The sequence below is a fragment of the Cyprinodon variegatus genome, unplaced genomic scaffold (assembly GCF_000732505.1).
Source record: "Cyprinodon variegatus isolate N-32 unplaced genomic scaffold, C_variegatus-1.0 Scaffold619, whole genome shotgun sequence".
NCBI classification, from domain to species: Eukaryota; Metazoa; Chordata; class Actinopteri; order Cyprinodontiformes; family Cyprinodontidae; genus Cyprinodon; species Cyprinodon variegatus.
The window spans coordinates 125,362-148,199 of NW_015151072.1; the positions used below are offsets into that span (position 1 = coordinate 125,362).

Genomic DNA, 22,838 nt, shown 5'->3' on the forward strand with positions numbered 1-22,838 from the left:
TTACCGACTTAGTGTGCTACTGTAATGTTGATGTCTTCTTTCTAACTCCTTCATGGTGAGACCTAAGACAATCCGTCAGTCGTAAATTAAATTAAATGAGGTTAGACAGATCTTGATAATGAGTCAAAAAAAAAATAATAATAATAATAATCTGACATCCTTTTTGTGGTTAAACTAACTGTATCTCATGCAGTACAGTTGACAAAAAACAAAACAAAATTGGAAAGCTTTGAAAAAGTGACATTAAAAAAACAGGTAATTCCAAAATAAGATAATTCAAAAAGATCCACTGGAATTGGCTTCCAAGTTTGAAGACGTTTTGTTTCCCATCCAAAAGTGTTTTTTAATTCAAAATGTCAGGAACAGAGTTGAGTTTGCGGTTTTATACGGTAGCCCAACAAAGCCTTGTTTTTGTTTTGAAAACATGCAAATTGAATCGGATGAAGGGTCCACCCCTTTGGAATCGGGGTCGTTTAGCTTCTTTTGCTAGCCTGCAGTGCCCCATAGCTTTCTATGTCTCTGAAAGGTGGGTCGTTAAAGGGAATTGTTGGCCTAGCTGACTAAGCGAGGTCCTCCACTCTCCTGTATAGGGGGTGGGGCTGCAATGAGAGCGGGAAGGCATTAACTCAATGGGCTTTATGCACAGCTCCACTACTTCCTGAATTTCAGGTAGCTCCTTTGTTTCCTGTCTTTCATTACTGGACAAACTGATTAATTCAGGTGTGTCTGGCCAGTTACTTAGGTCTTACACACTTGGAATAATCAGTGCATCCAATCATGAAAGACAGGAAACAAAGGAGCCTCCTGAAGTTCAGGAAATGGTGGAGTTGTGCATAGAGCCTATTGCTGCATTTTAGGTTTTTGAAAGCTAAATCTGAGTCCACCTCCTCTGTTTAAGGTTGGTTTTTCTTTCTTAACATAGATGGCTTCCTTCACGCCCCTCTCAAACCACCAATTTTCTTTGTTCAAATAGAAAACATTCTGGTCCTCAAAAGAATATTCTTTGTCCATAAGGTGTAGATGTACCTCAGAGTCTTGTCCCGAGGAGGTTGTTCTCCTGTGTTGGGCAATGCGTCTGTAGAGAGTAGGGTTGTCAAAAGTATCGATACTCAAAAAAGTATTGATACTGAAACGTATCCGGATACAATACTCATTTTCAAAAGTATCGATACAGCCATCTAAAGTGCAGAATAGTGGAAAATGCACTTGCTGAACACTGTGTGATTGAATAATTCTGTGCATTTTTCAGTTTTAGACATTTTTTTGTAACAGGTGCAGCTGCTGAGAATTATTTTTGTTTAACTGGTTTGGCTAGTGTCATTGTTATGTCTGCAAAATATAGCCAAGGAAGGAATACTTAATTTTAATTTTGTACGTTTTTTATCAAGCTTGTTTAATATTGTGCACAGCATACGACCTCAAAATATTAGTCTTATTGTTTTTTTATTTATTTCTTGTATTTTTTTAGTAATGAAAATATTTCTGTTGAATTTTAGAGTCTTTGTTTTTATTCTTGTGGTATCGAAAAGGGTATAGAGTATCGAATATTTTACTTAGTATCGGTATCGAGTTGAAAATTTTAGTATCGTGACAAACCTAGTGGAGAGGTTATTTGGTTTCTCCAATATAAAGATCTGAGCAGACCTCACTGCACTGAACTGCACATACCACTCCGCTCATTTTTGGTCTCAGGTTTTGTCCTTAGGATGCACTAAGGATTCCCGTTTTAATTTGTATGTTTTCAAAACAAAAACAAGGCTTTGTTGGGCTACTGTATAAAACCTCAAACTTAACGCTATTCCTGAGATTTTGAATTGAAAAAGCTTCCTGAATGGGAAGTAAAACTTCTTCAAACTTGGATACAAAATCAAGTGGATCGTTTTTAATTTTCTTTTTTTTTTTGAATGACTATGACCTGGATGACTGGGAATCTTTACCAGCATATTTAAAACAGGTGAAAATGCCCAGACAAAGAATGTGACTACATTTGGCAACCGTATAGAGTGATCAAAGTGTTAAATCCGAGGCTTCATGCTAGGTGTCCTTCATCAGCTGGAAGTCATTTTTAACCTCCAAAGCATTCCAGCTGTAGTGCATCATCATCTTCAGCTGCCGTTACATCGCAATGTTCTGCAGGTTTATTTCTTTGTGTTCATAGAAGCAGCTGAGTGTTGCATAATTTATTTTAGCAGCTGATGCAAAGTTGCCATCGTTTCTCGGTCTCATTTTGCAGAGTCAGCATGGGGCTCCACAACCCCAGGCTGTTTCAGGTTCCACTGGACGATCTGGCGCTGTCTGTCGTGAAGCCCGGTCTCCATCTCGCTGGGTGAGCCGCTGGTGCTGAAAGCAAAGCAGTTTGCCTGTTTTACGTCCACCATCCCTGTTTCTCCTAGTGATTCTCCCTTGACTGTCCCTTGAACCTCCATTATCTCATTGCAGTCCTCTTCAGATTTGATCGCATTGACTATGTGAATGTTGATGTGCTCTGGTCCTGGAACAGCTTCCTTGCGGTCCATGTCTAACCACATTGGTCCAGTGGGAGGTTCCAGAGGAGTGTAGTGGAGCTCCGGCTGCTGAAGCTGGGGGTCCTCTTGTTGGTGGAGGTTCTGCTGCTCTGGGTGGAGGAAGTGGGCTTGGTGCTGGAGGTGATGCAGTGGCTGCAGTGGATGCTGCTGGTGCTGCTGATAGTGATAATGGTGATGCTGCTTGTGGTGCGGCTGGTGCAGGTGGTGATGGTGGTACTGATCAGCAGTTTGCTTGTCTGGTTTAACAGCCTCTTTTGAGTGGTTCTTGAGGAACCTTTCGAACTTCTTAGATGCTTTTTTGTTTGTGACGAACCAGTCCTGTCGGGACATAAAGCAAAGACAGAAGTGAAAATAACAACAAAGCAAAGCAACACTGCTAAGTTTAATGGATGAAAGCTAAATTCCTCTAACTTGTGCAACGAAAAGAAACGCATCCGATCACAACTTTCATTTACAGGAGTTGCTTTTCTTGGCAAGGCAAGATTGTTCATAGACCACATTTCAGAATTACACAGTCTAATTTCATACTGCATATACAAAGCACAGCGGAGGAAGGATCCCTTAAAGTCGTAGGAATTTGACAGTTCAAATTCTCCGGAGTGGTGCCCGACTTTACACAAGTGAATAAAGTGAATGCGATTGGTCGATTATCAAGGGGGCGGAATTGTTGTGGCAGAAGGTTCGCAAACACGTTTGGTTGTGGCTGATTTCTCTGAAGCATCGTTGCTAACCAGTTAGCAAGTTAGTGCTCGTAGGTTCCCGATGGGAAATTATATTGGGACCAAGTAGCACTAAATACACTCACCGGCCACTTTATCAGGTACCATGCTAGTAACGGGTTGGACCCCCTTTTGCCTTCAGAACTGCCTCAATTCTTCGTGGCATAGATTCAACAAGGTGCTGGAAGCATTCCTCAGGGAGTTTGGTCCTTATTGACATGATAGCATCACACAGTTGCCACAGATTTGTCGGCTGCACATCCATGATGCGAATGTCCCGTTCCACCACATCCCAAAGATGCTCTATTGGATTGAGATCTGGTGACTGTGGAGGCCATTTGAGTACAGTGAACTCATTGCCATGTTCAAGATACCAGTCTGAGATGATTCCAGCTTTATGACATGGCGCATTATCCTGCTGAAAGTAGCCATCAGAAGTTGGGTACATTGTGGTCATAAAGGGATGGACATGGTCAGCAACAATACTCAGGTAGGCTGTGGCATTGCAACGATGTTGAATTGGTACCAAGGGGCCCAAAGAGTGCCAAGAAAATATTCCCCACACCATGACACCACCACCACCAGCCTGAACCGTTGATACAAGGCAGGATGGATCCATGCTTTCATGTTGTAGACGCCAAATTCTGACCCTACCATCCGAATGTCGCAGCAGAAATCGAGACTCATCAGACCAGGCAACGTTTTTCCAATCTTCTATTGTCCAATTTCAATGAGCTTGTGCAAATTGTAGCCTCAGTTTCCTGTTCTTAGCTGAAAGGAGTGGCACCCGGTGTGGTCTTCTGCTGCTGTAGCCCATCTGCCTCAAAGTTGGACGTACTGTGCGTTCAGAGATGCTCTTCTGCCCACCTTGGTTGTAACGGGTGGTTATTTGAGTCACTGTTGCCCTTCTATCAGCTCGAACCAGTCTGGCCATTCTTCTCTGACCTCTGGCATCAACAAGGCATTTCCGCCCACAGAACTGCCGCTAACTGGATGTTTTTTCTTTTTCGGACCATTCTCTGTAAACCCTAGAGATGGTTGTGCGTGAAAATCCCAGTAGATCAGCAGTTTCTGAAATACTCAGACCAGCCCTTCTGGCACCAACAATCATGCCACGTTAAAAGTCACTCAAATCACCTTTCTTCCCCATACTGATGCTCGGTTTGAACTGCAGGAGATTGTCTTGACCATGTCTACATGCCTAAATGCACTGAGTTGCCGCCATGTGATTGGCTGCTTAGAAATTAAGTGTTAACGAGCAGTTGGACAGGTGTACCTAATAAAGTGGCCGGTGAGTGTATGTGACTTAAAAACAACACTGTCAAGGCTCGTTTAACCCCATCTCATATTAAGCCTGGATCTCCCAGAGGATTCTTCCTGCTAACAGGCAGGTTTTTTTCTCCACTATCACTGCATGCATGCTCAGAGTAATGGAACAATCGTTTTCCTTTTTTACTTGATAAAAACAAACTTTGTTCTCATTTTTTAAATAAACTGCAAAAATAGTTAATTAGAAGCTGTTAATTTTAAAGGAACAGTTGGACAAATTAGATTTATGTAAATAAAAAGGCAATAAAACTCCCCTGGTTATAACTAATCAACTGTTTGTTCATCAATGTACGGAAAATAATTGCTGTTAAGATTCTTGTTGGGATTATTTATAGGTTAGTCTCTCAAACTCATACAATAGTTTCTATATAGATACAATTTAATCACAAAGCACACATTTTGCATTGGTATTGTTAGTATCTTGAAAGATTTCTATGCATGGGATAGACAGTTAGGAGGTAGGCATTTATGGGGGATGTTCGAGTGGGTTTACAATGTTGCGCGGTTTGTGAATTGACGTCTGTATTCAATCATCAATACGGCTGAATTTCTAGCATCAAGTTTTTTTATTTTCTGAGGTTTGTGGGGCTCATTGTGCTGCTGAATCATCACACATACCGTTTTTTTTTAATGTCTTTTATAGTGTTACAGTCCATAACCTTTGTTGTCTTTATTCACTGTACAATAGTATGTTTGCGATCTTAGCAAATGCCCTGACCAGAAATGATTTCTCCTTTGTGTAACCTGGTTGGGCCGGGTGCACCTATCATTCTGCATGCCTGACACTAACTTTAAATCTGTTTTATCTGAGTAAATGCTTTATGTTTGAGGTCCAGATGGACCCACCATAGACTACTTCCTGCTCTCCCATTAAACCCCTAGAGATAGGCATGAAGGGTGAAACCTTTATAAGCTCTGACCCTCAATGGATCTTTTATGGGTGAAAAAATTATGCTTTTTAGGACAATTTTTGTTCAAAGAAACTGAGGAGGTGGTCGTAGCACTGGTTATTTCTTTTTACTTTAAAGATTCAACAACTTTGTTACAGTGTTAGACCTATAAATCGTTTTCTTTAACAGAAATAATGAATGAGGGGAGACCTAAATGTGAAAATAACCTCAGAGTGGAGATGTTTTATCTAACAGGGTAGAATATTTATATTCTGGCTTTCTCTAATCTGGTAAAATAAGAACAGGGGTCAATTTGTTTATTAATAGTTGTTAAGTAAGACTGGGCTTAAAACTTTCCTTTTTATTTAATCTTATAGTTGAGTGGCTCACACGTAATATCCTTTTTTGTCTCTTTTATACTGTTACAGTATAAATCTGTATAGTTATGCTGCTATAAACCAAGGCTGCTGAAGGACATAGGGGCCACTTTTCCTCACTCTGCTCTCCATTCTCTAATTCTGCAATATTTGTCTATTTAACCTCTAGTTTTATATTTTCTCTGCTTTTTTGTCATTTGGGCTTCATTTGGTCTGGTTCCGTCTCGCTGTGACACTCTCCTACAGGGGAATATCAGCTGGCCAGCTGCCATTGACACTTGTGGTTATAGAGGATAGAGTTGGCCTGTGCTCTCTTTCATGCCTTTCGACATTAAAACCGGCTCATAGCTCATCTGGCTAGCTGTTCTTTTCTTAAGAAAGAGACATCGGTGGAGCTGGTTTGCTGTTACCTTGTCTAACAGAGTATTTATGGATCAGCGCTTCTATGTTCCTTTTCTTTGTCTGCTTCTGTCTCCATGAACCCCCATTTCAGGAACTCCCTGAAGGCTACTCACATTAAACCTGGTTCTACTGGAGGTTTTTTTCCTGTTAAAATGTAGTTTTTCCTCTCCACTGTTACTGTATGCAACAAAAAGGTTGATTTTTAAATTACTTTTTTTATTTAGAGGACTTTGTGTTTGTGTTTTAGCCTGAACAATCATTAACAAACAGATCTTAGGTAGTTTAATAAAGAAAAAATTATTCATTCATGTCCTTTAATTGTTTCAGTGATGATAAACATATCTTAACCTGAGAACTATACACATTCTCCTTCGTACTTCAGTTTGTGTAAAAAAGTTTATTAGGTAGGAAAGTATTTATCCTTCCGACAGAATTTTGGTAAGTCATTGAACTGATCGAAGCTAACAAAGATCATCAACTGATAAAATAGAAAGGAAAGAGAGAAAGAAAGAGACGTGCCATCTTGTTATTACCTGTGAATGAACCGAGTTTATGTGGTATTTCACTCCACTTTCAGAATTAAACTCCTTGTTGCAGATTAAACATCTGTATTTTCCAGCTTCAAATTCACCCTGAATAAAGGAAGCAAAATCAAGATGATCAGTTTAAGCAAGAATTTTTTCACCAATAAGTCACTAAGTTAAACAACTACTCTCATGCAAGCTACTCCTTAAATTAAAAATTATATTCATTTATAGGGAAAGTTTGTAACAAATTTGGCTTTTTATGATAAATATTAAAGTATTGTTTTAACAGAGAGACATTCTACGAAAGTTCAATAGCATCACATCAGAAATGAAATTGTTCTCATAGCTGAAAATGAGTAGTTAGGGGGCGGTGACCCAATGGGAGATGCAATGCTGTGTTGTCATTTTTAATAAGAGTAGCCAAAAGGGGACAAACTTGTCAGCCTTACATGTTTTTACCTGTATCTGTGTTGCAAGTGGTGAAGGAGTTTATAACAAGCAAAAACAATTGTATATCATTCCATCTTCCATTATCTGTTGCAATCATGAACATTTGTACTCTTTGTCCAGAGATAGGCAATAAAAACAAACCAATGACATCAAAACAATTATTAAACCTGGATAAAATTAGGATTAATTAGGAATTTTCAAATAAAGGACAATGTAGTCCAACAACTTGTCTGTCCTCCCAGCAGACATTGCTATTTTCTGTGTTATCCTACAAAGGATGAACTCTGATGCAACAGTTATCAGCTGACGGTTAGACAGCTAACGACCATTGGCTTTTTATAGTTCCGATTTCAGAGAACTTTTATGTGTTTGTTTATTTAGCAGATCTGACAAGGCTGACAGAGGTTGATGTGTCCCTCAGCTCAAAAAGAGTAGAATGTCACTCCTCAGCTTCTGTAGTAGGTCGCACAGGCTTGACAGGGAGGCACCAATTGGTAGTTTGTAATTCCTCTAGTCCACCACTAGGTGGATGTAAATCCCTTCAAGAATACAAAAACAGAATACAAAATATTTTTCATCCTCATAACAATCCAATAATGATGTTTGATCCATTTAAACACACGTTTTCTAAGGTTAAAACATTAAATCAGTAGGAAATCCTTTCTCTAGAGCAGGAGTCAGCAACCCAAAAGGTTCAAAGAGGCATGTTGGACCAAAAGAAAACAAAAAACAGATCCGTCTGGAGCCGCAAAAATGTAAAAGTCTTATATCAGTCCCCTAAGTGCTCCAAGTGTACAACGGCCCACTATCAAAATGACTAAGTAGGAAGAAATACATAACACAAACTAGATGACACTAATCTGCTGTACGATATTTGCTGCTTTAAGTTGAACTTCCATTAAAGTAATAATGCATTATTAGTTTTCTTGCATCAATGGAATTATAGAAAATTGTGTTATTTCTATTTTGAGGATTAGAAAAAAAATTGAATTGAATTGTGCATATAAGGACTTCTGGAATTTCAAACCATGTGAAAATAAAATGCCTACCTCTTCAAGCTACGGTAACAATACAATCCCTTATCAGGGCCACAGTGCAATAAAATGAAGCCTTAAATAGCAGCCTTTTAATTAGGTAAGTAGTCAATGGAAATTAAAATAAGCCAGTATAATTTTATTACAGTGGTTTGTTTACAAATGCCACCTGCCTGGCGTCGGGCCGCGCTGAAACGGGTGTCGCAGGCTATGACACAAATTTACTTATTCTACAAATTTTTTAAGCATAGCACAAAAAAGATTTAACTCTTTCAATTTTCATACATTTTGAAAAAGCTCTGGAGAGACAACACACAATGTACCTTTGTGCACAGTCCCAGGTGAGCTTTTAGTCCTGACACACTGGTGTATGTGCAGTCACAGCCCTATGGGGAAATATAAATTAATACTCATTAAATAACTTGCACATTCACATTTTAATTTTAACTTTACTGAAATTAAAGTGTATAGTTTTGAAATCCATATGTGACATTTAAAAAAGAAAAAAAAATCTCTTTTTTATACACTGGTAAAAACAATAAAAGGAACACGTAAACAAGACAATATAACTTCAATAAAACCAAAATAAAACTTCTGTTAAATCAAACTGTCCACTTAGGAAGCAACACTGATTGACAATCAATTTAACATTCTGTTGTGAAAATGGAATAGACAACAGGTGGAAAATATTTGAAATTGACAAGACACACTAAATAAAGGAGTGGGGACCACAGACTACTCCTCAGTACCTATGCTTTCTAGCTGATGTTTTGCTCACTTTGGAATGTTGGAGGTGCTTTCACACTAGTGGTAGCATGAGACAGACTCTTCAACCCAAACAAGTGGCTCAGGAACTGCACTTCATCCAGGATGGCTAATCAATGTGAGCTGTGGCAAGAAGGTTTTCTGTGTTTGTCAGCGTAGGAGAAATGGAGGAGGACGTAGGAGGCCAACAACCCAGCAGCAGGACCACTACGTCTTCCTTTGTACAAGGAGGAATAGGAGGAGCACTGCAAAAGCCCTGCAAAATGACCTCAATCATGTGTCTGCACGAAACGACTCCATGAGGATGGTATGAGGGCACAATGTCCATAGATGGGGGTTGTGCTCACAGCCCAACAACATGCAGGATGCTTGGCATTTTCCAGAGAACACCAGGATTGGCAAATTCCCCACTGGCACCCTGTGCTCTTCACAGATGACAGCAGGTTCCCACTGAACACATGTGACAGACGTTACACAGTCTGGAGACCCCGTAAAAAGCGATCTGCTGCTTGCAACTTTCTTCAGCATGACAGGTTTGGCATTGGTTTAGTAATGTAGGTTAGTAGATATAAACACTAGATAAACTCCTTCAGTTATAACCTAAATAGGCCCCATTAGGCTGTGCTGCAATGCAGAGCACAATAAATTATTTGCTGTGCTCAGGAGGTGAGGATGTGATGATAGAAATGTGGAGGGCATTACACAAAACATTTCTCACACGATAGAAAAAGACATACTGGCAGGAAGCACAGGAGGCTTTTTTGAGCTAATGCACTTCATGGAGTCATTCTTTCCTCTGAGAGCAACCAGAACCCAGCTGTTGTGATGCTGCTAACAGCACAAAGTCTTATCTAGCACTGATTGCTGAATTACATTAAAAACTCAGCTATATCACAGTTAGCATCAACTTCATTGAAAGGAAGCGGTAAATAGTCTGACAGTATGTCAGAGCGACATACTCACAGACACCAGGGACGGAACGGTTTATGAAAACCGTCCGAACCGTTCGGTTCGACTGTCTCGGTTCGGTTCACGTGTGTTTCGTTCGGTTCATGCGCTGCTCCTTTTTCTCATAGGCGAAGCGTTTACACTCCAGAGCAGAAGGTGGCGGTACTGCGACCAAAGCCAACCACCAGTAGTAAACAAGAAGAAGAAGAAGCGAAGCAGCGTAGAAAAAATCATTTGTTGTGGAGAATTGTGTGGGTATGGCGAGTGGGAAAGAACAGGAGTTGGAAGACGCTCCAGCAGCACTTTATAGGTCTGCTGTATGGGACCACTTTGCATTTAGAGTGACCTACGATGACGGCGGAAAGAAAGTTGGGGATAAAAGGGCAACAGTGTGCAAGAATTGTGCAACACGTTTTGTCTATGCTAATAGCAACACGACCAACATGTCAGGCTAACAATCAACATATACCGAACCAAACTGAAAACCGTGACCACGAAACCATGAACCGAACCGAACCGTGGATTTTGTCAATGTTCCACCCCTACAGGGACCATAGTGAAATTTTTGCTGTGGATCACAATGGTGACATTTAGTGCTACCTGAAACTGTTGGCTAAGGATAACACTCAGTAACACTGATCATTGGTCAGTAAAATTAGCAGTGCGTCAGTGTACAACCCTTCAAAAGAACATGTGGGACTCCATAATTTCTTCTGGAAATCCACTTGTTCTAATTTCTGTGTGGAACTTTACATATAGGTCATTGTTTTGTGCCCTACCTGGTTAGGACAATGGACTTTCCTTTGCAGCTTCACCTCATTCTTCCACTTCCTCAGCACCTCTTGGCTGAATGCTGGTAGGCCTGGTCTCGCATATTTCAACTAAAAAGGGCAACAGAAAAATAACTTGAGTATGTTATCAAAGCCTGTCTTAGGCCACGTTCACACTGCATCCTGAAGTGACCCAGATTTTTTCCAATCTGACCCAGGCCACTTGGAAATGTGGTCCTGAATCGGATACTTTTCAAATGTGACCTGTGTGTGAACGGCTAGGTCGGATTCATCTAACCTTAACGTCATTAATATCCGACAAAGGTCACTATTCTGCGTCTTGCTACGCAGATGCTACAAGAAATATAACAACAATGGCAGATGATGATGCGGAGAGCAGTATTTATGTTTAACCATATTGAAAATTTTGTGTTTTAATGGTTGGAAAAGACCGCTTAATGCGCGCCGGTTTTCCCATCCATGTTTACTTCCTTAAACACAGTGCACACTGGCCTGTGACGTCATCGCGTCCTCTACTGCGCATGCAGGACACTTGCGTTGTATGACTGCAGTTCACACAGTAGATCAAATACAAGTCGCATATATTTGGAAATATGAACGGCAGCTAAAAAAAAAATCAGATTCCACAAAAAAAAATTGGAATTAAGCATCAAGGCCTGCAGTGTGAACATAGCCATACACCCAGTTTCTGTGTTAAAAGAACATGTTTATTTTTATCTTATGTAAAATCTGTTTCCTACCTTTTTATCATCAGGCACCAAGTCTGACTGAAACTTTCTTTTGGGCCAGTCTTTTGGCAGTTCGTTGTTGGCGATCTCAGCCAGGTGAAAGTTGGCCACCTGTGCAGAGGCACGCTGCACTCGGCCACTAGGCGTCCTCTCTGGGTTAGCCTCCCTTTGGGCCTTCAGGGCCTCGTCCTCTTCAGTCTTCTGGGGTGTCTAAAAAACAGGAGTGGAAACCTTCATCAAGAAGTGACAATAGCAGGAATCTTCTTAAGCACTTGCATATTAATTTATGAAAGTAGTGCTGATAGATTACTGTAAATCTATTATGTAAGGGACATAAATTAGACAGATAGCTCACGGGTGCGTGCTCTGATTTCAGGTGGTACTCCAGGCCAGCCTTGGATTTGTATGTTTTCCCACAGTGGGAGCAATTAAGCAGCAACTTCTCCAACTCAGACTCTTCCTTCCCACACTTCTTCATGTGATACACGTAGCCCATGATGCTTGTGAAGGCAGCAGTGCAGCCCTGAAAAGAAAATAAGAAAAATAAATACTTTATGGGTCTTTTATACCCCTAAAAGAAAAAATAATAAATAAAACAAGACAGGATTACCAATGCCTCACCTCTTTGGAGCATTTCAGTTTGCCCAGTCTCTTAAGTATTTTACGTAACTTCTCTTTGATAGCGCGGTCGTCAAGGCCCTTGGTTTCATCAGCTGATGGCTTTCAGGAGGAGAAAAACAGACAAATTAAGGTTTTAATGTCAGCATTCTAGCAATACTGATTAATATCGTATTTAAAGCTGCTGTTCGAAATGTACAAGCTAGAAATCATATATCAAACTTAGGAAAACCTTCAATAGATGACAAACATCATGAAGAAATAAACCAAGGTAACACAATACAAACAGAAATGCTGTTCATTAGAGTTCAATGGTGTGTTTCATTTGGTTTGGAAAGCTCCCGATCTGAAAAATCTGGAAAGTTTCATATGAAACAGTCAGATTTCCAAGAAGACTTGGAGAATTAAGATGGCCGACTTTTTCAAGAGTAGTTGGACTTCCCCTCTTTGACTGTTTGTAGCTTTTTCATAATGTATGTCGCATAAAGTCAGTTCTTCACAAACTACTTTTTTGTGTTTTTTTTTTTAAGACGAGATGTTGCAGCGCACCTAATATGTGCAAAATACTAGATAGTTGAGTGTTTTGATCATTTTAATGGTAACGATTGTCCCTATACAAATTTTTCGTTTTGATATGATATTGATCTGATATATCAGCAGGATTCATACATCATATGATTTTTTTTTTAAAGTGTGGGAAAAATCGTTAACAACAATAGATAAGAGAAGAACTTGCTACTATTATTCGATGGGTAACATAAACATAAACATAATCCTTGATATGAAAATGTAAAAAAAAAAAAAAACCTTAGAAAGATATGGATATTTTCTCTCGGCTGTAATGTAATTTTTAGACTTTTGCCAAAATTCCAGCCTTGCTGCTACTTCGGGAGCGGACTAAATGATGATCAGTGAGCTAACATCAGAGATTTAAGAAGCAGGCCAATATAATCGATATTCCTTTTGTGCCTGATTCTGAACTGTTTCTGATATTATTACCATCTCAGGACATATATAGTTATGGTTGTAACAGTGGCTGTAGGAGCAATGTGTTGGGATCTGGAGGCTTGTCCACTTTCTCCACCAGTGGGTGCCTGAGATCTTCCTCCTGAGGGAATGAGCTTACTCCTACACACCTGTTTCCTGTCTGCTCATCAGGAGACCTATTTAAGGAGGAGGAGGCTGACACTTCCCTGCCAGAGTGTTTGCCAGTAATGGTTAGCAAAACCTGAGCCAGCCTGCCTGATCTGTAACCCTGATTTTGAGAACCTGTCTGATCTTTTATCTCACTGCCTCACAGATCCTGACTTTTCTGGAAACCTGAAATCCTGGAGAAAGTAATCTCGGTCTGGAATCTGCCTGCCTGCACTCCGTCTCAGTCTCTGCCTCTGCCCTCAGCCCTCTGCCTGCCGACTAGCCTGGGGACTCACAAGGTTTCCCCCCTGCTGATCAGAATCCTCTCTGAGCAGGTATTTATCCCCGTCATCTGTAAACTGCACATTTCCTGGATCAACTCTAACTGCTCTGTCCTCCTCAGTGTCTTCCCTCCCGTGACCAATCAGAAGAACCCAGAACCTGTGACCCATTTACTTGTAAACATTGTAAATAAATCATTTTAACTTTTTCCCTGTTTCAAGAGTGTTTTCTGCATGTGGGTTAGACGCCTTGAACCCAACATGACACAATGGAGATTGAGTGTTCAAGAAATCATTGGGAAAATGGAACAAAATCCCAGTTCCAAAGCTCAAAGGTAAATCAAACGCATCATTAAAATGAATTTCACATAATCAAAAATCTGTTTCAGATTTACTTTGGCATGTTTTTTTGTGGTCAGAATATTATCTATGTAAACATGATGTGAGTCTGTTTTTTCTTTAAAAGTCTGAATAAACTTAAACTAAAATCAAAACTTTTTTTGGATGACTAAAATATAAAATAGATCAAGACAACATTAATCGATTATGTGGTTTAAATGCTGGAAAATTATGGAAGAAATAAAAAGTGAAAAGCAGATAGTAATCTCACCAGGTGGCTGTGGTCAGCCATGATGTGATACTTCATCCCTGTGGAGGATTTCAGCTGTTTCCCACAGTGCTGACAGGTAAAAGGTTGCTGCAGATTGACATCACATTGAAATGAAAACAAATGTTTAACAAACTTAATGCTTTGCACCCAGATTTTAAAGCAAATGAATGCATTTGGTTCGACTTTGAGGAATCCACACAGGATCATAATAAATGCATCGGAACTTCTGCAAAATGATTGACGTATGTTAAAGTTCTCCGTGTTTTCTCAGGATACAACACATTTCCTTGTATCTTGCTAGGATTTGACAGATAAACACTATGGGCTGTATATTTGTGCAACCGAAAGGAAAGCAAATAAGAAGTAATATTTTTTAATAAAAAAAAACAATTTTTCTGAATATTTAAAAAAATTAATCTGCAGAGTCTCATTTTCAGCTCCCGTACATCTTACACCACAAAATAAAATCATTTGAATGGTAAACGGAGTCCACCTGCAAAGAGTTTAATGCAAACATATTAACAACTGCTCTGTGAAGAACTTAGAGGTTTTTTTTAGAGCAAATTAGTGAGTAAAAACCACAATGAGGTATAAGGAACACAGATAAGAGGTCAGAGCAGTTGTGGAGAAAATTCATAATAAATAAATAATTAGAACATCCCACAAAGCTGAGTCCCATAAAAAGGACCTAAAAAGGAAGGATGGACAACTGCAAACCTCCAAAGACACAGTCTTCCTTCTCAACTGATAATTCATGGTAGTGGTGGGATCATGCTATTTGGATAACACTATTTAGCAGGAATATTGACACTGGTTAAGTATCTGATCATTATGAGAAAGTGAGATGAAAAACAAATATGTAGGCATAAAAAGTTTAATTTAGTGTCATTTGCAGCAAACAGGATGAAGAAGGAGCTCTGGTCAGTTGAAGCCAAAGTCTAAAGGTAATAGCTAAAAAGTTTTTTTCAAAGTGATTAACTTAAAGGTATAGTGGAGGATTTTCTTTTTCCAGGTGAATCATAAAAATAAGTGTTCCTCCAAATTGTTAATCATTCTGGTAATATGTTTATGTAAGGCCGTCCTGTGTGCTTGTACCCATTTTCACTTACCGATGGTGCCTGACATAGTGGAAAAATTGCTAATCTTCTTTTGGAAAGTAAGCTTGTATGAGCGATGCAAACAGCAACTTTTAAACAGAGGGTGCACGAGGAGAAATGGGCTCATGCATGCTCTCGCACTCGTTTAATAGGTGCTCCCTCTCTGGAGGGGGTACAGCGTTGTGAATATGCTTTTTTTGTTTTTAAGTGGGGAGTCTTTTCAAAAATTTGCAAAAATCCTCCACTTTACTTTTAACTATATCCACAGAATGTCTAGAGTGGTGCTTATTAATTATTACATAAAATATAGTATATAAATAACTATTTTATAAATGTTGACGGATTCAAGATGTATAAATATTTACGTCTGGTTAAAATTAACACAAAAGCACTCTGCACAAACAAGACGGAGCTCGGGGGTTGCCAGATCCTAGTAGCTAGCAACAGCTAACTAGAATTCAAGCCAAAAAAACCATCAAAGACACAAAATGAGCATAAATATTGGTGAAGCTTTTGAGTGCAGAAGCCCATAATGTCAGAATGTCAGCTTTTCCTCTAAACTGGCAAGTTTTGTGTTTGGTTTGTTTAATATTAGCATTAGCAGACCTGGCAACTGGCTTGGAAATAAAATAGAATGAGAGCAGATGAGAGTAAGAGCACCACTTAAAGACCAGGTGGAGTTAAACTTATAGCAATTACGTTTAACTTGCTGCTTTCAGGTAAAACACGGAGGAACACTTTACATCACTGTGAATATACCATCTCTACAAGAGAAACATGGTGCTGGTGGCATTATGCTGTGGGGAAGCTTCTCTTCAACTGAAAAAATGGGAGCTGTTCAGATTTGATGGGAAAATGGATGGATTAACAATGGAAATATCCTAGAAGAAAACATGTTAGAGGGAGCAAAAGAACAGAGACTGGGTGGAGTTCACCTCCAGCATGAAAATAACTTGAACAAATACAGCCCAAAATACGATGGAATAGTTTACCAGATTTTTATCCTTAGGCTTAAAAGCCCAAATGTCCAAATCTAACTCTGGTGCCATATAAATAAACTGAATTGGGCTCACCAGTCTGCAGTTCTCCATATGTTTCTTCAGTCCTTCAACAGTTTTCCTGCTCACACTTTTACATTTGGGACACGTGACCCTTCCTTTGGCCACAATCTGGAGCTGCCAGCACTCCTCTTGGCTCCCTGGAGAATTTGGAGAAGAAAATTAGTTTCTTTTAAAAATTTGTTCAGAATGATCTAAACAATCTGTTATCCGTCCACCAAATGTAATTTGTTTTTTCTACTTGAAATATTTTATACAAAAAAAAAATCTTAATTCACCTATATTTTAGTTCCAAGAGCATTTCTCAGACATCTTGACAGGTTAGGGTTAGAAGTGAACTGAATTTTAATGACTAATCAATGAGACTAAATAAAAGTACATTATGTTTAATTAAATGGTTAAAGATTTTTTTTTCCTCACCTGGAGGATATGTCGGAGGTTCTTTCTTGATTGGAAGCAAGACAGGTTTCTTATCCTCATTTATTTGGGCTGCTGAACTTTTACCAAAGCTGACTGCATCTAAACAGTGAGATAAACGAGAGAATTTTCAGCATAAACACATCATTTTTATAATTAAATGTATTTTTTTTTAGCTTAATTCATATACAGCTATAACAAGGAAGAACTGTTATGCTTTTCTGGCTAATTGATATTTATTCATGTGTTAGAGAATTATCTGTGACTGAAGATTGTAGAAAAATATAGGAACCTTGAGGACATACTGCCCTCTGGTGGTAGAAGTAAGTTATTGACAGCATTACTGGGCTCCACCTCTGTTCTCTGGACCTTCTTTATATTCAGGAAAATAAAAATACAAAAAAAAAAAAGAAAAAAGAAAAAAGAAAATATGCTCCTCTACACTAGAAAAAAAACAAAACAAAATTAAGCTATCTTTATTTTTCAATGTAAGATTTCCTTACAAATGGGGAAACATGCGAGTGATTACCGGGTCTCCAAACGTTTCCTCGCTCCCTGCTTGAATCGCTCCAGGCTTGCTCATCCTGACCTTGACCGTTTCCCCACCCTTGCACTGTTGCTATGGAGGCTTTGTTTCCTCCTGGATCCCGTCCTGCGTTCCAGGCCTGATCCTGCTTTTGATCTCTGTCCTCTCCCCATCCTGACCGAGGACCTTGCTCCTGCGTTATGACCCAAGCTTGCTCTTGTTCAGGATGGGATCCATCTCTGTCAGGCATCCAGGTCTCCTCCTGACTTGAGTGTCCTTCTGCGTCTCTGCCGGAGCTCCAGCCCAGGTCATTGGGTTCTTCTCTACCTGGAGTCCAGGCTTCAGGACCTTGCTCCCCGGTGGACTTCCAGGGCTGATCCTCAGGGTTGGGCTGCTCCTGGCTAACCTCTGGCCCTTCAGGCCAAACATCTTTCCCAAACTGTCTTGATGGAAGGTTTGCAGACCTTTCCTCTGAGCCATTTGCCAGGCTGCCTGATGACATCACAGAGCAGCTGGAGGTCGGATAATCCACAGGTCCCAAAGAAACATTCTGGAGGTCTTCATACCTGGTATACAAACAGAACAAATATGCTACAAATCTGTCAAATACATATCTGTGAAAGATATTAAATGAGGTTAACAGACTGAAAACAGGATTTAGCTGCAATAAAACCTGCTGTATACAGTAGATATAAGCTTGAAGGGTCAAGTCCTGTTTTTTTGTGTGTTTTTTAAAAATCTTTTTCTTAAAAGGCAAGGCAAATTTATTTGTATAGCACAATTCAGTACAAAGACAATGCAAAGTGCTTTACATGATTCAAAAATAGGAAAATAAAACAGAATTAAAGCAAGTAGGAAAAAAATGTAATAAAAAAAACAAAAAAAAAAACAACAACATTATTTTTAACTACTAGTTAAATTCATCCCGAAAATTGTCCAATTTTACATGATTAAAAGTCAGACTAACATGTATGTATGTATGCCATAAAGTGGTCTAAGTCAAATTCATTTCTCAGCCAATAGACTGGACTAAAAGTTGAGTTCTGTTTGTAGTACTTCATAACTGCTTTAGTACTAATTTAAAAGTAAGACTTAAAAAGATCTAAATCTTACTTTCATATTCAGGTTTTTATTTTCTTAACCAGATTATATTGAATGTAATGAAAATAGGCACCAAATGCGACAGAGGATAATCGCTGGCAGACACCCTGTTTACTTTTAAGGCTAGGCTTAAAACTTTCCTTTTTGATAAAGCTTATAGTTAGAGTAGCTCAGGTTATCCTTAAATATCTCTATAGTAATGCTGCTATAGGCTTAGACTGCTGGAAGACAAAGGGACAACTTTATATTATTATGCTTACTTCTATCTCTTTTCTCCAGTTCTCCAGTAATCTTTATTTGAGCCCCTAACTTTCTGTTCTCTCTCTGCTTTTTTGAGTCCTAGCAGCTTCTGGTCCTGGTCAATGTGATGATGTCACAGCCTAACAGGACCAGGCCGTGTCACCATCCTGGAGGGAGATATCGGCTGCTGCCATCAACATCTTCAGTTATACATACGGTAATACAGTTGGGTCTGATTCTTTGTGTTTAGCCCTGTTTTTTCTCCTAGACTTCTGCTCAGCTGGTTCTTTCTCAGAACCCCTTGTGGAGATTGTTTACTATTATCTTTTCTAACAGAAAGTATTTCTAGATAAGTGCCTATCAGCTCTTTTTGTATGTCTGCTTCAATATCCTTGTCAGCTCCAGCAGATGGCCGCTCACTTTGATTCTGGTTCCACTGGAATCTGTTCCTGTTAAAAGTATTTTTTTCCTCTCCACTGTTGCTGCATGCATGCTAAATGTGAGAGATAGCTGTAGAGTTAACAACACATTAAATCAAATGTCTACTGTTACTGCATGTCATCCAGGAGGAGTGAATGACTCAATGCGATCAGCTGGTTTTTCTAGATAGAAAACTTTTAACCGATCTGACTGTATTGTCTCTGTGAAGTTCCTTAAGATGACATGCGTTGTGAATTGGCATTACACACATAAACTTAATTGTATTGCTGTGAACCTTTACAGGTAAAAATATCAATATCATAATGTTTCATTCTTAAATATATCACGTTAAAATTCCCAGAAATTCCACTAAGATTTATCACGAAAAATGGCTTGAGTAGCCAATTAGAAAATCCGAGATGACAAATGAAAGATTTTGCTTTTAGGAAGAACTATAAAGACGAAGCAAAAAACAACATTGGGCAAAAAGGTTACTCCAAAAACATTTAGCTCTGAATTTTTTTTTAGAAACAGTGCTGATTCAGAAGCAGAACCACTATTGCTATTTAGCTATATTCAATAAATCCCATAAGGCCAAGTTTTCTCTTACCTTTTTCTGCTGTAAGCTCTCTTCATCCTGACATCATTTTGATCTTGAGATTCTTCATTCTTCAACAAAACAAGCACAGATAAGTGAGGAGGACGTCTGCATGAATTAACAAGCTTATAAAGAAGAGCTACAGTACAGGATGCAAAACGTTTTTTTTTTCTTGTTATCCGATATGGTGCTGCTATGACTGATATATGACAATACTGATTAGTGCTTCTAGGAGCCACACCTTGAGATCACATTAAATGCATTCATTCCTGCTTAATCTGTTTGCTTATGTCTTCTTTTGTTTGCTTAATTAATAAATGTTTTTTTTGTTTACATCGAAACTTGTGTAATTTTTTTAGTATTATATTTATCCTTTAAGCCGAGGAAGAGAAAGCAGTGTTTAGGAGAATCGGCTTGATAACGCCGGCAGAACAAATGGCGGATCAGTTAGGATGATGTCACAATAATCAGTATCAACTTAAAAAAAATTAAAAATAAACCTGTTGGTTGATCTCTACTCCTCACCTCTGGATACTCCAAGGTATTTAGTCTGTCAGGAAACTTTGGAACAGCTGATGTGTGAAGAAGATATAAACAAGAAATCCTAAATTAACAGGACAGTCCTTTCAAATATGAAAATAAAAAACAAATTAGTTTTTTTGTCTCTTCACCTGGACATGTTGCACCTCTGGATTGGGACTGGAAGGGCTTCCTTTTCCTGGGCACATATAAAGGTGACATATCCCCACTGATGTGGGCAGGGTCCATACTAGGAGAAACAACTCCGCCACAGAGGAAATCAGCACTGCTAAGAGAAATAAAAAAGGACTTTATTGTTTTTAAGAATTTTAGAAAATGTATTTTTTTAGGGAGGACTTCAATTGAATTATTTATGATTTACTGCATTACATTTTTTTTTTTACAGTGTCCTGTCTGGCAATGTGACAATAAGAATAATTGTCTTGATACCAAAAAAGAGCCCAACAGATTTTACTATCACAAGTGTAGCAGTACTGCCATACTGCTCCACTTGTTTCATGCATATAAATTGCTTTATTATAATTATGCAGGGAGATTTACAGTCCGTATTGACACTGCAATGTAAATAGAACAGAAGTAAAACAGAAGAAGAAAAAGAAAAAAAAGAAAGACATGGTACGAGACATACTATAAAGCAACACCTTAAAACTATCGCTGAAGTAGTATTATTTAGTCTGACATGTACTCTGTGTTACCTGAAGATATGAATGTGGGCTTTCTGTATGGAAGTGAATCTCTAAGTACCTGGAACTGCATTATATTCTTCACATTGATTTAGTAGCAAATTTTAAACCAAAAAAATAAGAAAAAATAAAAATGATGCAAGTCATGTCAATCAAACTGTTTGCTTATTCTGTACTTTAACAAAGTTGCCTCTATTTCCTGTTTTTGAATCCTATGAATTTTGTAGCAGTCTATAATTATCTGAATAATATCTGAATAATAAGCATAAGCCTTTTAAAATGCTTTAAATTAACCCATTATAAATAAATAGTAGCATCCATCTAGTAATGGAAAAAGTTGTTTTATCCTACTGATGTGCCTTCATTTTAATGTTGGAAAAAATAAACACAAGTGATAACCATAATTTAATCAACACTTATATATGAGAAGATATTAGATAATGGTAGTTAAAGTTACAATAGAATATAATGACCATATTAGTTTATTAAAGGATTTTCACATTTAATTTATTCAACAAATATTTTCCTAAAATAAATAAAAAAACTAATAAGGGAAAAACAAATAAAAATAACCCGCAATTTAAAAACATATTGTGATTAATTAAAAATTAATTGATCACAATATGGGACTATAATACACTGTGAGGCTCAATAATTTTTTTAAATAACAAAAATCAAAAAGGAAGTCTTTTTATTTCAGGAATTGTTTTGATTCATAATCAAATTGATTAGAGTTAAGGATTTATATGTATTTTAATCTTCTTAAAAGTTGTACTAAATCCTGCTGCTGATTCAGTTTCAGTCCCTGTTGTGTTTACATTGTGCATCTGATTCATATTTGACATGTGATTGTGTTTGTATGGAATGGATGTGCATAAGAGGTCAAAAACACAGAAATAACGATGAAATACAAATGAGAAAAAGTTAGAATTAATAAAAAATTGAAGCCCAGGTTGTTTACAGTAAAGCAGATATATTTTAGTGCAGCTGAGAATAATAATAAATTAAAAAAAATCCGCCACCATCTGTGTTTGTCTGAATAAAAGAGAGAAAAAGCAAAATGTTATAAAGGGTAAAACGTCTGCAGGCTGACTGTCAGATCCGATCTAAATTGACCGCATTTCATTGTTTCTCAGAGCCACAGAGCCTACCGTCCTACAGCTCACTCCCTCTGCAGCCTCCATGTCTCCCAGCCCGGCCTCCTCTGTCTCCTTTCCCCCGGCAGAGGGAGGACATCCATCCAGGAACAGGCCGGATGCCTGATTTAAAACCGGAGCAAATCTAAAGCGTTTGGACGCATCTAGAGATGAAGCAATGCTCTGACACGCAGGGATGCAGCAGCCACTGGATGCATGTGTTGTTGAGCGGAACGCCCTCCTCCTGCCGGAGACAACAAATAAGACCCGCATCTGCTGCTGCCTTCAAGGACTGTAGGACATTCCACGATGGAATACGGATGATTTTTTTTATTTTTTTTCCAGAATTGTTTTTTTTTTTTTTAGTTTTCTTTTGAAGGACTTTTCTTTCTTTGAAAGGCAGATATTTCCGTGTTAGAGAACTCTAATTCTCACAGTAATTGACTAATAGATTATATCCTTTTAAGGTAAAAAGTTTTTGTTTAACAAAATACTGCTTTTATATTATGTAACCCTTTATAGGACAAGTTACTGTTTTTGATCACTTGCATACCCCTTACAAATGGAGCCCCCCCCCCATGTCCCTCAGTGAGGTCTAGAACCAGAATATCTACAGTATATCCAGTCATTCAGTAAAGATACTTCTACATGGCTGCACATCATGTTTTAGCATGATACTGTACATTAAGTTGAAAAAAAAGTTAAGTCAAGAAAAAAAAGATAAAAATCTCATTGAAAAGTTAAAAAGTAAAATTCAAAATTAATAAGCCTTGTTAACAATTATTTAATTATTTAGGTTTATAAACTATAACAATGTAAGTGCCAGTAGCATTAATTTGTCGTACCAAAATAATGTGTTTCTTTCACTCTCAGAGTGTTTTTCATGAATTTCTT

General features: G+C 38.4%; 1 protein-coding gene across 1 annotated transcript; it reads right to left on the reverse strand.

The window, feature by feature from the left end:
• Positions 1-1,876: 1,876 nt before the first annotated feature.
• Positions 1,877-22,183, reverse strand: znf512 (zinc finger protein 512). The gene is made up of 15 exons (XM_015392999.1): positions 21,960-22,183; positions 20,257-20,393; positions 20,111-20,157; positions 19,598-19,656; positions 17,230-17,792; positions 16,704-16,802; positions 16,299-16,432; positions 14,129-14,215; positions 12,107-12,205; positions 11,841-12,008; positions 11,498-11,695; positions 10,746-10,847; positions 8,577-8,639; positions 6,776-6,874; positions 1,877-2,843 (listed from the first exon to the last, which is right to left on the reverse strand). The coding sequence occupies exons 2-15, from the start codon at positions 20,351-20,353 to the stop codon at positions 2,223-2,225; spliced, it is 2,436 nt and encodes an 811-aa protein (XP_015248485.1). The 5' UTR covers positions 20,354-20,393; positions 21,960-22,183; the 3' UTR covers positions 1,877-2,222.
• Positions 22,184-22,838: the final 655 nt, after the last annotated feature.